This window comes from Phycodurus eques, chromosome 2 (assembly GCF_024500275.1).
Source record: "Phycodurus eques isolate BA_2022a chromosome 2, UOR_Pequ_1.1, whole genome shotgun sequence".
NCBI lineage: Eukaryota > Metazoa > Chordata > Actinopteri > Syngnathiformes > Syngnathidae > Phycodurus > Phycodurus eques.
The window spans coordinates 39,151,832-39,169,533 of record NC_084526.1 but is presented as its reverse complement, the minus strand read 5'-3'; the positions used below and the strand labels follow the sequence as shown (position 1 = coordinate 39,169,533).

General features: G+C 40.1%; 1 protein-coding gene across 1 annotated transcript in view; it reads left to right on the top strand.

The window, feature by feature from the left end:
- The window catches only part of LOC133416448 (protogenin A-like), a 45,007-nt gene that overhangs the window by 16,224 nt on the left and 11,081 nt on the right, over positions 1–17,702 (top strand). Inside the window, exons 6-10 of the mRNA XM_061703349.1 lie at positions 320–479; positions 1,630–1,877; positions 6,017–6,181; positions 7,366–7,671; positions 9,346–9,534. Of these exons, the coding sequence (XP_061559333.1) occupies positions 320–479; positions 1,630–1,877; positions 6,017–6,181; positions 7,366–7,671; positions 9,346–9,534 (1,068 nt within the window). The remainder of the gene's footprint in view (positions 1–319; positions 480–1,629; positions 1,878–6,016; positions 6,182–7,365; positions 7,672–9,345; positions 9,535–17,702) is intronic.

The following is a 17,702-nucleotide window of genomic DNA, read 5'->3' as shown; positions in this document are numbered from 1 at the left end:
TATTTTATTTTTATGCAGTGACAAAAAAAAAAATAATCCCTGATCTTGTTCCTGACCACAAATGGCCACCTCTTGTTTACATTCCAATTGCTGTAAATATAATATATATTCTGTCATTCACATTCATATTTGTCCAATTTCACAACATGATTCAGACAAAGGAAACAAGTTGGACACAAATGGTCATCATAGCTCAAATTAGGAAAATTTTCATCTGCATTCAAGGGAATGTGAAATGTGAATTTCATTGTATTGTGTTCATATTTATTTCATTGTATTGTGTTCATATTTATTTCCTATTGATGTGTTTCCTCCACAGTACCGCCTTCTTTGGTGGAGTGGCCAGAGAGCCTGACGCGTCCGCGTGCCGGCACGGCTCGCTTTGTGTGCCAAGCTGAGGGGTTTCCAGCACCTCAGATCACCTGGCTCAAGAACGGAGAGAGAATTCACTCCAATGGTCGAATCAAGATGTACAACAGGTATAGTTCTTGACACCCGAAGGAATATTACTGTGATTTGTTGAGTTTTATAAGCATAATAGAAGATTAAAGAAGGAAACGAATAGACATTTTCATCGTGATGTCAAAGGAACTTCCAGGTGGCAAAAGTTGGAGCTTTCTCTGATGGCACTAGTAAACAAACACTAACATGTCAATTGATCAAAGCAGATTTACAGAGAAAACAGGGGAAATGGCTTGAATGGTGATTTTAGCCTTGTTCCCTACCGCAGTAGTTTGAATGTGTGAATTGTCAGTCAAAGAGAAGCTGTTACATTCACTAAAGTGCTTTGAAGGGAGACAGAAAGCCAGCCGTAATTTACATTTCAACGGGTACGTTGATTCAAAAATAGACGTAGTAGACATTCAGACAGTTTACATTATCATTGAGGCACTGCCTAATTAATTGACTTTTCTGTCGCTCGGATTAATGGCACAGATGTGCTCTTTTGACGTGTTGTAGAGTGATATTAGCTAGCAGGCTAGTTTTGTTTTTCTAAATTACTCCTAGAAAGACAACCCAAAAAACATTTTATACATGCCTGAGATAATGTTTCTGCAAACCATATGATGGAGGTTTGGTTACCAGTCTGTCCTTTTAGAAGTGGCTACTAACATCACCAGGCCGTCTTGCGATCTTCTCTGTACAACTTCTTATGATCGATTTATCCTCCTCATAAAACATCTTCAGCTGGATTTATTTTTATTTTTTTATTTTTTTTATTAAGGAAATAAGAAAAAAACATAACCTCTTTGTGGCACAACCCCAAACACATGTTTTTGTCATCTTTCAGTTCAGTTCAGCAGTAGTCAATCACTTTTCTGCCACCTGCAAGTATCCTGGCCTCAACATTATAGAATTGTGTGTTGTTTTTTTGTTTATTATTATTTATTTTTTTACCACTCTTGGCCAGCTAAAAACAGTCCACATTAATAATTAATGTATGTCCTTCCTTACATTAGGAAGGAAACTGAATAATTTAAATCAAAATTAGGATCTTGAATTGGTTTAAATCTAATTTGCTCCTGTTTTTTATTTAACTGTCAGTGCCCGTTAAAGGTAATTAAGCAATGGGAAAGGATGCACATGATGAGGAAGTTGTGTGTGTGTGTGTGTGTGTGTGTCCCACAGCAAACTAGTGATCAACCAGATAATTCCCGAGGACGACGCCATCTATCAGTGCCAGGCTGAAAACGAGCAGGGCGCGGTGCTCGCCATGGCGAGGCTCATCGTGGTCATGTCGGAGGACCGCCCCAGTGCGCCCAAAAATATCCGAGCGGACACAGTCTCGAGCTCGGCTATCCTGCTGGCTTGGGACAGGCCGCTTTATAACTCTGATAAAGTTATTGCTTACTCTGTGCACTACATGAAGGCTGAGGGTGAGTGGGGAAAACATGAGAATGCAAATCATATTTTGATATGATATATGAGCAAAATGTACTAGGACGGCTGGTCATTGTGACAATGGACAAAGGTGGTCATTTCTGTCCATTTATGTGGTCAGGGCCTGCTGTTTTACAATCTCTGTTCTAGTTCATCCTAAACTGTTCCCACAAAGTTCAACACATACTGTAGAACTGTACTGCTAGACTAGACTACACTAGACTACTACGACTAGAACTAGCCCTTAACCTAACCCTAACTCACTTAGTAAAATTATACTGAATATAGATATTAACAAAACACTTTTGTTTTGGGTATTTTTGTAAAATATTGTTGACAAATCTGGATTCATCCGAGTTAGTGAGCACTTATCCTATGCCAAGATAATCCATCTATCTCACAGATGTGGGTCATGTAAAATGGGCACAAAAACAAAAGTGGGATACAGTCCAACCCCTGAGGTATGAACCCATTCATTACCAGGTATTTTCAAAGCACAGTTCCCCTCATTGCCCGAGTATTTTGACTGCTCTTTCAAAACCCATACAATATTGTCTTCTGTGACATGAAAAGCACCAAAACTACCAAAAGAAAGAGTACGCTATTATTTTACCAGAATAACTTTGTTTCTAGCCTGTTTTTTTTTTTGTTCAGTATGAACTCCCCAATATTTAGGATTTTATGGATTTCTCAGATTTGATCTCAACACTGTACAAAAGCCTGTATGTTGAGAAATACCAATAAATTGCGCCTCCTATATCTTTGAAATTATATGAAATGGCTGACCATGTGCAATTATTGCTATGCTCGAAGGCAGTGGTCAAACAAAGTAAAACTAAAAAAGAAAGAGGAAAACCCTCCTTATCATGACAAACAGGATTAGACCCCCTTTTAGAGGAGAGTCCAGTGGAGTTTCAAGAACCCGGGGCCCTTCTTTTGGCGGATAACATTCAGGAAGCAGAGAAAACTATTCAACAACTCACAAGGATTGCAGTGTGGCAGCAGAAATTACTTTAAGCCTTCCTGGGAACTCTTGCTATTGACAGCAAGAGTCACAGTGGAACAATGTTGCACCTTGACAAAAACTTGCTCATTCAAGACCTGCACTTAATTATAATTCCATTGACTTCAATTGGTGAAGTGAAATGTACAGAATCCAACTGGGGAAAAGGAACACCTGCTGGATCTTGTAGGAGATGAATAAGTCAAAAAAACAAGAAGTGGTTATTGTTAAATTCCAGGCATGTGTCATGCGTATTGTGATTTAGATGCAGTGACATCTCCACAGGCTGCGAGAATAGCTGTCATTGCAGCACACAGTCAGCCCTGCACCTGAGGCTGCAAGTGCTAGCACTAAATAGAGTCTCTATAAAGGAGAAACTAATTAGCCTGCGTGGTTGAGTGTCCAAATGTACATATCCCGGGAAGCCAGTCACAGGGTGTGGAATGGAAGGGGGAGCAGACTTTGTTAGTCTTTTCAGGAAGGGTTGAAAGAGGCATTCAGTGGAAGGACAAAACTTTTTAAAAGTAATTTGTTTATCAGATCTGAGATCTGGAATCTGGGCGGCGGGGGGTGGTGGTTGGCTGGGGTTGGCTGGCATTGGGTCCCTGCGGCCTCCTCTGGGTGACCGGTTGTCGTGGCGCCTCGGTGGGGCCGGCGGACCGGCCTGGCTCCCTCGGTGTGGGACGTGTCCCGTCCGCCGGGCTGCTATCAGGTGGACTCCTGGGCCTGATCCCGCCCCTCGATTGATTGGATGGGGTCCCCAGCCACCGCGGTGTGGCCACAGCAATTACAAGACACTTGTCAGTCTTTGTGCGTGCGAAACGGTGTCAATTCACTTGCATGTGTCCGCAGGCACACACCCCTGGGACCTTTTCGCTGGGTGTGGGGCCACTCACTTATTGCGAACAAATAACTCATGTATATGCGTGCTGCATGCTTCTTCTCCTGTCCTCGTCCTGTCCTATCTTGTCCTGTCCTGTCCTTCCCTCGCAGGGTGTAGCACTACTTCCCCATACAACACTCATATCTACTGTTTCATTGTTCTAGATATATAACGATTTACTTTTCTCATCTTGTTTACAATTAGTCTTTTGTCTTCTTTTCTCACTCCCCTCGAGAAACTTTGTTCTGTTCGACTGATCGACTCTTGATTCTCAATAAATATCCATTATAATACTAAGAAACCACAGTGGCACTCCACTGTGTCACAGTAAAACTGTTCCGGCATAAAAGGGATACGGATCCTGCATTAGGCTTGACCTAACAGCCGAACAGGACCAAAAAAAAAGCATCCACAATGTGATTTATCAGACATAAGACTAATTGTGCTGGCTAATTTTGTCGTCTGAAAGAGAAGTGCTAACCCTATACGCGAAGTGGTGCCATGTAGCGCAGGCAAAAGGAGAGGCAGTGTGGAAGACTTTTCTGCGAGTGTAAATAATTTTGAAATGCCAGAAACCCAATTTATTGTGACATATCTATTCAGCAATGCAATTTAGGACTTTCTGAATTATCCAAGGGCTGACTTGGAGCCAGTCACAAGGAGTCATCCCATATCAGCTATGACAAAACTAGAACTCACCCTTCATCAATGTGCTGGCTAAGTAGATCCGTACACAAGTTGACTAACCTGCATGGTATATGCCGTTCATTCAGTAATAAGTTCGATAGAAACACTATAGATTTTAATTACTTGTGCTGGAATCGCTTATAACAATACAGGTTATACTAGCATATCAACTCACAGGTTCTTACAGGTGTTTAGACACCAAAACAAGAATCCCAGCGCACCGCTCGACAGTAGCACTGCATTGCTCGTTTTCCCATATCCTGTCCTGCCCTTTTCTGTCCTCTCTTATCTGTTTCTCTTGGTTAGTTATTGCATGTCCTCACCGGGTGTGTGTCCCACCCCACCCTCCAATCTACAAATAGCTGTTGTAATGTTCTGTTACTTGTGTTCAACTTGTTACTTGTTGTAATGTTCTGTTACTTGTGTTCAAATATCTAGACTGTCTCACTATTGTTCTGCTGTGGTTTTCACCCCAAGTCCTTTTGTCCACTCTGTCCCCTAAAACCCTTTTCTGTCCAGCTGCATTTTGAATAAACATCAAAATAATTAAAACATTTAAAAATAATTGAGGGAGTATTTCAAATTGCACAGCGAAACTGTTCTAGCACAAAGGCGTACAGATCCACCATTCTGCAAGGCCATGCAGCTGAACAGGACAGGTTTAAAAAATACATAAATAAATACAAATAAAAAAACAAAGCTTGACTTTTATAAGACTAGTGGCACTCCCAAAATAAGTGATCAAGTTAGTAATATTGCTTGCTTCTTCCACTTCCACTTCCAATTCCATCACTTCAAACCTCATTTTGCGCTTGCAGTGCTCCGCCAAATTTTCCATTGTGAAAGCTATGAGAGCTGAAGTGCAAAAACTCCTTTAAATATGGCACTTCCTGCCACTTTTACATCTGCTGCCAACAGCATGTGCAATTTGTTAAGAGTTAATTTACCGCCCGCTATTTGGGATCTTTGTAAATCAGTCCTTAAGAAAGCAAATAATCAGTTTTAAGGACCATGGATGCCAGCTCAACAGTTTGGTTTAGAGGAATGATTTAATATTATTTATAACACTTTTATTATTGTAGTACTCAAATAAAGATGTGCTGTCGCACCGTACACAGATGATGATGAAGACTAGAACGTCACAATGGTTATTTTTCAGTTTCTGCAATATTTCCAAATATTGGGGAAAAAAGCAATGAAACAATGCAGAACAGTCCAAAAATAGTAAGTTTTCCCAAAAGCTCTGAGGTTTGATTTTATTTTAGAAATTTACTTTTCTTCCTGTTTTTGCCATTATTTTGCCCATTTTTCTGACAGCTAAACCATTTAGTAGAGGCATTTCAAAAAAAAAAAAAAAAAAAAAAAAAAAAACGTCTTGCAGAATTATTTGTCCAACTGTTATTTGGTTGTTTTTTAACAGTTTAGTGGACATACAGAATACAAACTTTTTTCTATTGATTAATTGGTCAAAGGTCAATGTAACACACTGATGATTTATCAATAATGGTGCGAAATGGAGAAACTTGACAGTTAACTAATTTGACATGTCCTCATTTGTCCAGGATTAAACAACGAGGAGTACCAAGTTGTGATTGGAAATGATACGACTCGCTATATTATTGATGACCTGGAGCCAGCTCGCAACTACACGTTCTATGTGGTAGCCTACATGCCCATGGGAGCCAGTCGCATGTCTGACCACATGTTCCAGCACACACTCGAGGATGGTGAGGAATTTAACAATCATGCCCTTACAACATTCAAGCAAGTCATATGTAAAAGACAGAAGAACAGCATTGACTCTTTGTTTGTTTCCAAGATGTTTTATTACAGTTAATGAGTATCGTTGTTGCTGACGTAAAGGGGAAGTCCAATATCCCCATGCCTGTGTTAGTGTTTTTCTCTGATTGTGTACACAAGCTCATTTATGGCTGTGTTTGTGGCAATGTCCCATTCTCCTGGATTCTTGAAGCTCATTTTCATGTCAATGGCTGCCTCTGCCGAACATGACGTTACGCTGAGGCTGTGTCCACATCAACATAAAAAAAAAACCCCATGGAGTCGATATATTTCTGTATGAAAATAACAGTTTTGTCCACTGAAATTCCACTTTAAAAAAGAAAAACGACCAGAAAAATGCTCGTTTCATTCACTAATAACACCCCGTCATGTATGATTCCCCTTATCCCCAATTTGTTACCATGCTTTTCCCAGAAATTACTTTCTTCAGACTTGTAAAATCTTATGGTTATTAGTTAGAGCGCCACCTATAGCTTTGGCATACTCTTCTATGGACATAATTTCAAGTCCAGTTGGAAGTAGTATAGGAATAATACAAATCTGAGGAGGCAAAAGTGCTCACACTCTCTACTGTACCAGTAAAGAAAAAAATACTCCGGTAGAAGAAGTACAGATTCAACACTTTGACTTAAGTAAATTAAGTACAGACTCTGAAAGGTAAAAATTATTTTTTACTGTCAATTACACGATGTACAATAACTGAAAACTTGGCTCAAGAGAAGAAAAAAATCTCTGTACACAAAATAGTTGCCCTCTTTTTTTCAACCTGCATTGTGCTCTTAGTGGAAAAAAAAAATCACTGTACACAGCTTTGCTGTGAGCTAAATTCTGACAGGATGTCTTGCATGGGCAAAATATAACAAAAGAACAAAAAAATACTGAATTACATCATCATATCCACTTAAAAAATACACCTTACCTAGTACAGATGTCTGTTTTCAAATGTCGGGCGTAAAAGTAAAAACGCAGAAAAATGTATACTCAAGTAAAGTGTACAGTATAATGCAAATAAATGCATAGAGACAAATCAGATCTTCAAATACATATTGGTAATAAAAGTTGATTTATTTCTTTAAGGATGTGTTATCTCTCCTGTCTTGTCCGTTCATAGTTCCCCTCCGCGGCCCCGAGCTCAGCCTCACCAGCCGTAGCCCCACCGACATCCAGGTGTCGTGGCAAGCCCTCCCTGACAAGCTGAGCCGCGGCAGAGTCTCTGCCTACCGTTTGTCGTACCGAACCAGCGCTGAGAACTCAGTCTCTCAGCTTGAGCTGCCGGGAGAAAAGACAAAGTACCTGATAGAAAACCTGCAGCCTGACACCATCTACCTCCTGCGAATCGCTGCCGCCACCAGCGTTGGGTGGGGTGAGCAGTCGGCCTGGACCTCCCACCGCACCCCGAAGGCATCCAGTGCACAAGGTAAACATGGCCCCAAGCCACATAAAAATCACAAAAAAATATATTTACTCCAAGTACAGTGGTACCTGGACTTACAAGTTTTGGGACAATTAAATTCAGTGAAGGTGACATTTTTTTTTTTTTTTTACATTTTCACAGTTGAAGTTCACTGTAAAACTAAGCATGAAACAAAGAGAATTAGATGTCACATAATTTTTTTTACCAAAGTATTTTTGCTTAATGCAAACACAATGCGAATTGTCCTCAATGGGCTAGCGAAACTAGCATCGATGCTGCAGGAGTTACCCTTTCAGACCGCATATTTCTTTTTGTCTTTTTTTGCATAAAAAAAGAAATGTACATTTGTAGACACGTGTAGACAGACAAAAAAGCATTCCTTACAGGCATGTATTCTTTATCCTCTGTGAAAGTTTTCTTCGTGTTTAACCATCAAATCTCAGTGTATTTTATCTATGTCTGAACTATAGTGCCCACAAGTGGCCAAGACGTGCATACCAGAAGTAGGTACATTGAATTAAAGCATGAAATCATGATGCACAAACTCTTACATTTTTTACACTTTATTTTATTGTGTTATAGCTGTATGTTTTTATACAGTACAATACTTTAGAGTGCTATTTTTCTTGTTGCTAAATGTTACCTACATTTTTGGGTTTTTTTGTGGGGAATGGAACAGTTTAATGGCATTTCCATTCATTTCAATGGGGAAAGTTGGTTTGAGATCTGAGTGATTTGAGTTAGGAGCGTCGTCTTGAAAGGAATTTAACTCTTACGTCAAGGCATCACTGTATTTAAAGCAAAGCTGAATCTCTCTGTTCTGTCTAACTGCTTGGAGAGGTTTGCCAATAATCTTATTAAGGTAGTGCGTTTGTTACTCGGTGACCTTTGCCCTGTGCTGTCAGTAGCACTGGAAGGGTTTCAGTCATGGGTCATAAAGGGAGCCACTCCGGTGGGAGAGAGAAGACGGCCGTTTAGAATCTTTGAGGTAGTAGGAGAGTAGGGGGCGGTCGTGGCATTGTATATGTTGTGTGTCTTTTGTTGTAATTCAGGCGTCTGCTAACAGTCATCTTCATCCCTAAAATAAGAGTGTGTGAAATCGCTCCCTCTGTCGTCAGGGAGGTCGTGCCTGCTGTATATTAAGTGTGAAGCAGCTGGTAAACATCAAATGAGTTTCGTTTTTCAAAGACGACTCCTCTGACAAGAAACAGCTTCCTGTAGCTTCCCGTGGAGAAAAAGTGATTGTACCACTGTATGGAAAGTCGTTTGAGCGTTTACTCGATATCCTTAATATCCAGCTTGAGGTCTACTAGTAAAACAAGTCTGTGCACTAGTAGAACAACTCGAGTGCACTGTAATGTTTGTTTCCCCACTACAATTGCCACTTTCGGCCTACTGTTATGCAATTAAACCTTACTCTTTAACTAGTAACACGGCTAAGCTCCTGGACACAACTAGTAGCACCAAAATCCCCACTCGTAGTTTTGCCTCACTAGAAACATCTAGTTGTTCGACTAATATTTCAAACTTGTCCTACTAGTGAGAACAACAAGCATACTAGCACATGCACCTTAAACTAGATTATCAAGGATATCGAATAAATGCTTAAACGGCTTTTCACATGAGTGTTCGTCCAACATGATGCAATCCTTTTTCTTATGCATTTCCCCCCCACAGTTCCACTTTCTCCTGAGCTGCATTTGGAGCCCTTGAACTGCACCACAATTTTGGTGCGCTGGCGGCTGGCACAGAGAAATCCGGCAAGCGTGCAAGGCTACAAACTCTTCTACCACGAGGAGAGCCAGTCTGAGAGTGTCCCGCTTCAGCTGCGTACCTCGGATCACTCGCACACTATCGGAGGCCTCGGTGAGTTGGACTGGAATATAGCTAATATTGTATTTTGGTGCACTGAATATTGGGCACTCTGACTCTGGAAATTGGTAAGTGCTGTACCCCTGGATGGAAAAATACATTCTAAGGTCAATAATTTAAAACAGTGTAGCCGTCCCTCAGCTCAATGGACAAGTGAGATGTTTTCAGATGGTGCTATACTTAATTTGCAGATACTCTTTCACAGACTATGCTGTGAAAAGAGTATCATTTAAAAGCTTTGGGACTATCAGTACATACAGACAGTCATTTACAAAACAGCACATCGATCTATCAATCAACTTCTAGCAAAGAAACAACATGGGGTACACCTGCATAAACTACAGTAATAATTTAAAAATAAAAATATAAAAATCTCATCTACAGTAATACACGATCTGTATCAGAAAGTAAGGAGTAGAATGACTAAAGAATTTTTTGTAGTCGACTATAACGTGATGAAAGTCGAGTCGAAGCCGATTAATCGACAACCTCTTTAATATTTTTTTCAGTACAGTACAACGGTCCCCAACATTTTTGCATCACAGACCTGGTACAGGTGAAGACATTTTGCCGGGCCAGCATAGAAACCAATAAAAACAAATGATTACAAATACACTACTCACATTGCTCATTATTACACTAAATGTAGTTGTAATTAGTAGGAACACTGCACACATTTTTCTCTTCAACAAGCCAGCTGGTCTCATTCTTTGTTTCATAGCATAGCGTGTTGTAAAACGGGACATCGTTGCGAGGCTAAAAAAAAACCCAAAACGAAGCATTTCTCGGTTTAACCGTTTCTGTTTCACTTGTGCTTTTATTGCATGTGAGGATGGACTTGCATATTTTGCAAGTGACTATCTCGTTTTTGGTCAAATATTTTCCATATACGCTGACATCAGTGTCGTAAAGCGACTCAAGTGCCACGATGTTAATCCGTGTTGTATCATACAACTTCTACGCTGAAGAAGGTTCTCGCTAGCTCACAGTTGTTGTCCCTGCATTACTGGACGTAACATTTTGACGACAATCTGGAGGTGCGCTCGTTCCTCGCCACCAGTCCCGAGGGAACCGAATCTTTTAAAACTAGCGGTGATTGGGATAGCCAAAGTTAGCGAGGCTAACCGCGATGCTCTTTCTCAACAAGCTTTTTGTCGACATATGAAGACTGCGTCGCCTTGTGGGCCGAACATTTCGCTGCTCCACAAAACATTATAGTCTGGCGACAGCAGCAAACGGGAGAGTCGGAAGTCCTTTGTAAATTGGCCGATTGGAAGACAATATGCAAAAACACGTAATTAGCGGTTAGTTGACTTCAAGTATTAAACTTTGACGCGGTGTGATAAAGTCATTATTGGGTCACCTTTAGAGCTACTACTGATGGACCTTTATTGTCTGTAATTTTGATACAGCTGTTCGACTAGTCCAAGATCGTGCCAGTGTACCTAATATTCTGGCTGGCTAGCTGGATTTTCCTCGAGTTTTATGACTGATACATTTTCAAACGTTTCGTGTGTTGTCAAGCAGAGGTTCATTAAGCATGGAACAGAACAGCACCACATCCCACTTCCATGTGGGATGTGGTGCTGCGTGTGTGTGTGTGTGTGTGTGTGTGTGTGTCTTTTCAGCAGCTGCTGTATAGTGTTGGGAGCACATTGCAGCTCATCTGGCCCTTGAGGTCGCTCACATTCATTCTGGCTTTTTTTTTTTTTTTTGGGGGGGGGGCAATCTCACGCAATGCAGTGGACAACTGACCATCTGTGGCCGGAGGGGGTCAACCAGGTGGCCAGCAGCTGACTTGTAAATCAGGCAGTGTGATACTTCTACAGCATCCGAAAGAGAGACGAGTAGGCACTATAAATTACTTATGGTGAAAAACCAAGCTGCTTCAGACATTTTATTTAGTTCTTTGGTTCGAAGATATTCCTGCTGCATGCTTTACGGCTCATTTTCATCAATGTAAGCAAGTTAAAATGTAAAACATCTGTCCAGTCTCTTAACTGTTTATCTGTTCTCATCATATGACAATCTAATCTAATCTTGTCACTTGATGTTGGACGGCTCCCTGAATGCTTTGAATCATGAATTCATGGTGTGGAAAGAGTTGCTGATAATCATTAAGCCGCTGTGAACCTTGGTCACATCACAACAAAGTTTTAACTAAATAAGGATTCCCCTTTACCAAAGGAGCGTCTTGGTGGCATTTTGAGGAGTAAGGACGGCCTATAGTGGAGGCAGATTTACTGTGTGTTTTATGGCCGCTGTGAGCAGTGTTGCTGACATCAAAGACTCTCATTGTGTTTGGCTTTCAGAGTCACAAAGCTTGTTTATTGGCCGATGCTTCAATGCAATGCAGCCCCTCACCGGCCGAGCTGTAGGCCAAACAATCCGCGTGTTTACATGCACTAAAGAAAACTGAACTATTGGATTCAATCCATTGAAAGAAGACTTTTTAAATGCACCTTAATGAGACCATGTTTGACTTTTTAAAAGTTCATTTACCACACTCAGATGAACATAGCAAGACTCCATTGATCAAATATTAGCGCCAACTTTCCACATAACAAACGGGCATATTTTAACACCAAAACGGCTTTTTTTGCCTCTCTTAGAGTTAAAATGAAAATAACACATCTGTATTTTGTTGTTTGTCCATGACAACTTAAATATAATGCCAGCATACACGCATGTAATAATATTCAACTCTGCATCTTGTTACCCTAATGAATGTTACTAGTCAATAGTACAGAGGTGGACAGAGTAGCCACAAATTGTTCTCAAGTAAGAGTACTGTTACTTTATATTAGAATATATGTGTCAAGTAGAAGTAAAAAATAGTTTTCCAAATAATTACTTGAGTAAGAGTGATAAGTATACCGTGAAAAATAAAACTACTGAAATACTGAGTAACTGGTGAGTGACTTCTGTTGTATTATTTTTTGGGGATGAAAGTCAAAAACTATAAAGTGCGAATGTGCAAATTCAGATATTGCCCAACAATATCCCTTTAACTAAAACTATAATAAATGGAATCTTGACAAAATGACACGAATTAGGTCAGATTCTGCCACAAGAAATTGTCTTAAATCAACATTCATTGTTTACACTCATGAAGCAGCACAAAAGGCTCACCAAGCAGAAGTTATAGAGCTGTTCTTTTCTCTGTTTTTAAGCACAAGATGCAAGTCTCTCCGACAAGCCCGAAGCATATACTGGTTGATCGCACAAGCAATAATACATTTATAAAAAAAAATAATAATAATTTTATTATAAAAGCAGTGAACAGAGTGTAGCTCAATGTAAGTGCCATTTCTTCTTTTCAAAAATACTCACGTAAAGGTAAAAAAAAAATGTGGCAATAAAACGCTACAATTTTCCCCCAAAACTACTTAAGTAAATGGTATGGCGTAAATGTAGCACAAGTAAGAATGTGACACAACATTTAGACTCCCTCATGAACATGTAATCGATGAATGCATTTAAAATAATGGCCTGTACAGCAGAGAATTAGTTTTCAAAATACAATATTAAAGCAAGTCACCAGAATTGATTGAATTCTCTCTTGTCCTACAAGTCTTCACTTTGATCAGCTTGGATGGACAATATTTAAAGACAATAATTCTGTGAGGCCCTTCATTGTGTACAAACATTACAGAAGCATTCAATGTGTTCTATTTAAAAAAAAAATATTTTTATCTTGTGGGTTGTTTCTGGTGACGGACGTTGAAAACACAGCATCTGGCCTCCTGTGAGGCAACATCGCAAACTGTGCAAGTGAAAGTCCCGCTGGAGGGACTACCCATTAACGGCTTTTACAGTTTTTACCAGCTTGTTTTCATGGTGATTAGTGTTCAATTGTGATAGCATTGCTCAAAGGCATTCTTCATGCAGTGGAATTCTTGAGCGCCCTTTACGGACGTTTAAAGGCTTGCAGACAAAATCAGCATCAGCATTTTCATATTTGAGCTTGCTTTCACACACAGTTTTCTGCTCTCACTTAGACAAAAAAGGTCACACACAGAAAAAAGACGTGGGAGGGCTTTGGTGTCAGTGAAAGTTTTTTTTTTTTTTGGGTGTGAGTGTGAGGTTTTTTTTGGGTGTGCAAGAGGTATTTTGGTGGGTGTGAGAGGTTTTTAATTGTGTGTAAAGATTTTCGGCGTCTCAGAGTTTTTTGGGTGTGTGAGAGAAGTTTTCTGGTGCACGTAAGAGTTTTTTGGCTGTGTGTGTGAGAGAGTTTTGGTGCATGAACGTGGGTTTTTTTTTGTCTGAGAGGCTTTTTGGTGCATGTGAGACATTTTTGTGTGGGTGAGTGGGTTTTTTTTGTTGAGTGAGAGAGGTTTTGTGAGAGTTGTTTTGGTGAGTGTGAGATTTTTGGGAGTGTGTGTGAGAGGTTTTTTCTGGTGCATGTGAGGTGCATGGTGCATTTACAGTATTTGTATTTGCTTTTATTTTGCCTTGTGAGAGTTTTTTTTCCCCCAAGTGAGAGGTTGTCTGTTGTGTGTGTTTTTTTTTCAGTATGGGCGAGAGTTTTTTCAGTGAGCGCAGGTGTTTTGGGTACATGTGAGTTTTTTTTTTTATGTGAGTGAGAATTTTCTTGGATGTGCATGAGAGTTTTTGTAGGTTTGAAATTGGACAGCTAAATCCCATTCAGGTCCAGTGTGCTGACTTAATGGGTTGTATACTGTATATAATTTGCACTTTAGGAGGTTTTAGATTAGATGCAGTATATACTGTAGTGCTGCAATAGATTACACGTATTGAGCTGTTTTGTGACTAGATGATTTCATCTATTGTCCACCACAGTTACCTTTCCTTTATTGAGCACTCAGCCCAAGTGGATAAAGATTAGAAAGACTAGTCTTTTTAGGTTTCTCTACATATTGTGGTTGTAATGTAAGCAGACATGGAGCGAGCAAATGCTGCATGTTCATTTTCTTGGTGACCAGAACATCTTTATAATTTGTATATTCTTGTACCGTAAATAGCATTTCCAATACATCTGTGGTTCTCTATTCGTCCGTCCCTCTATTGTCAATAATATTGATTTCTGAACGCTCAGCTGTGACCAAAGTGGATGCTGCTGATTTAGCTCTGTGTGTACGGCTGCACGTGGACGCGTTCGGAGGTGTCTGGTAAAGTAGAGTTTGACAATCCCAAATGATTGAAAGCGCATTGGGAGGGACAGGAATGTGTTCCTGAGGTTCCGCTCGGGTGTAAGGGGTATGACCTTTTCCTCCTATGTGTGTGTGGACTGTGTCCTTTGCCTGGCCCATGAGAAGAGCTCAAATAACTCATACCTTGTGGCACTAGGCAGCACTGTGTGCACTGCAGATTCATGTCTAACAACAGCACATCATCCACCATCCATTCCAGTGATTCAAACCATATATCCCATATTATACATGGTATTCTGGTCCTTAGTTTAGGGATCATTTTATGCTGGCATTTGTGTTTGTTTTGTGTGTGTGTGTGGGTGAGAGTGGGGATATGGGGGACAGGATGATAGATGCCGGGGTGTGGACTCATGTGGGGAGTTGACATTTACGGCCCCTGTGCAGGTCAGGCTTGCTTACGGCCTGGGGGGTCTTTCATGGCGCGAAACAAAACCTCTGAGGCCAATGGGATCTGCATTTTGGCAGTTAAAAAAAAAAAATAAAAAAAAAAATAAAAGACTGACCACTAATGGCTCAAATATGCCCTTTAATACAAACACCATGATTTATGGAAGTCGAGCTGTGAGAGATTTACACCAGTGGGAAGCACAGGAAAGTTCTTCACTCAAGGAATGTCTATGGACTGAAGAGTACAGTATTCTAAGAACACAATTTGTTTGCGATGAAGAATTTAAAAACTTTATGCTCCCCTTGTATATGCTCCCCGTGTATGGTGCGATAATTAGCAGAACTACAGGTTAACATGGTGGTTTGATCCCAAACTTGCTAGAATATTGTTCAAACCATCATCTTATCAACCCATACTTCTGCTAGTTATCGCAGCATACACAGGGAGCCCAATATCCCGATTTCCGGGTTTTGGACGTGATGTTCGCAAAGCAACAACAGAGGGCGATATTGCCCAACATGGCGGCCCCCTGAGATTGGTGAAAATTGATGAATTTATCTCTTTAATTCTTATTCCACAAAGGCAATATTAATCAGAATTTCAGCTTTAGACTAGTGGGGTTGCATACAACATATTCTTGCCCCCCAAAAATGTGTGTTTCTTTCCCCTCTAAGTGAGAGCTATTTGGTTTATCCCTGTTTATTGGGGAAGGAAAATTATAAATTCCCCTGTTTTTCCACTCACTTCCTGTGCTTGATCCTCCCCACCCCCCTTCCAAAAGAGCCCTATATCCCCTCCTTCTGCAGGATTTAGCTTGCCCGGATTCCGTGTCAAAGGTCACGGCCCAGATGTCACAGCTTACGACTCCTGCTCCCCCAACCCACTCAGAGATCCTGTGTGGCATAATTACGCCAGGTCCTTTGTATTGAGATGCACACTATATGATTCTCTTTAGAGATGAACACTGAGGTGTCAATCGTTCACGCAAATACTTGAGCTTGGCATCAAAATATGTCTGCTCAAACAGAGACTTGATGATGGCAAATTTAGGGGAATTCATAAGAATCCCTGAGAGGTTCTTCTCATATTCCACACCCGTGACCTGAGTTTTGCCGAGTTTTATCTCATGCTGACCTCCTGGCCTTGGTCTGGCTCCAGTGAAACTCCTCAGGCCTAGGGGGCGGGCACTCCTCCCGCTCCTAAACAGCTCCACCCACGTGCACACAACTTCTTCTCTGGTGTTTCTGAGAATAATACACCTTGACGTAGTACTCCTGAACCAGTCTCATTAAAACACTCTTATTTGTAAATGAAGACAACATTAGGTACACCTGCCCAAAAGTTGTTTACTATACTGGTTACATTAGCTTTATTTGTATATGCGTAGTACAGGTTACCTTGAGACAGAGAGGTGTGGACTCGAGTCATGAATTTGATGACTTCAGACTCGACAATATGTTCAAAGTCTTTCAACTCGACTTGGGTTTGAACAGAAATGACTTGTCACTTCACTTGGATTTCAACCAATTGACCTGCAAACACTTGCTACCAAAGCACTAAGAAACCAACACTTTGTAGCTTTCTCTTTCTATAGCTATATGTACAACTTACTGTTTTACGACATGAAAATATGATATGACAATACAACATAAATCAAAAATAAATATACTAAATAAGGTATATATTCCAAGAACCACTGTTAACATATACAGAAACGACAACAATATTTACTGCAACAATAAGGACATTATTTATTGCAACAAAAAAAAACAAAAAAAAACCAATCAGATTGCATTGTAGGAATTGCGCAGCTTGATGTCACGTATGCTCGTTTTCGTTAGGATTAGCAGCTAGTTTTGTGAAGCAAATAGTTACCGTGCGCTATCTGGGCTTCCTGGATATTACAGTCTGGTTTAGTCAGTGTAGTGTTATCAAGAATCTGTCTTGTGCTGTAATTCTTTTTTTATTCACTATTTACCACATCAGCACACAGCTAGCATCTATTCAACATGAAACTACATACTTCTTCATGTCCTTTTCTTCGCCTCTTTTTGACGAAATATTTTCACGTAGCGCCCTCTGGTGTTCCGAGTGAGATACCACAGTTGGATAAAATAATACCTTCATAACAAGATGACAAAATTGTGTTCCTCTTTTTTAAATTAATGCCATATGTTTTTGATACTCACAAGAAATGCCAATTTTAAACTGAAATCTGTTCATATTTGTGTTTGACATTGTCTCGTTAGAAATGCTTGTACACAATAAAATGCCGTTTCCTGCTATATACACAATATGAATTTAAGAAAAATACTGTTGATTATCTTAAAGAGGAAACTAACTAGTTGTTCATTATTAAGTGAAATGTCTCATTTTCTCTTTTGTATCCATAATTGCTCTTAACCAAGCAAAAATATATATTATCCTTATACTTGATTATTCCAATAGAATTGTCAGTAGAATACTCAATTACTAATTGCAGCACGACTGGATGCAAATTCTTATTTGTGACAACTCTGTTGAATGTCACTTCAGAAATAAAGCGAGAAAAAAAGTCATAGCATAGCATTTTCATAGAATAACTGAAAACCTGCTATCAA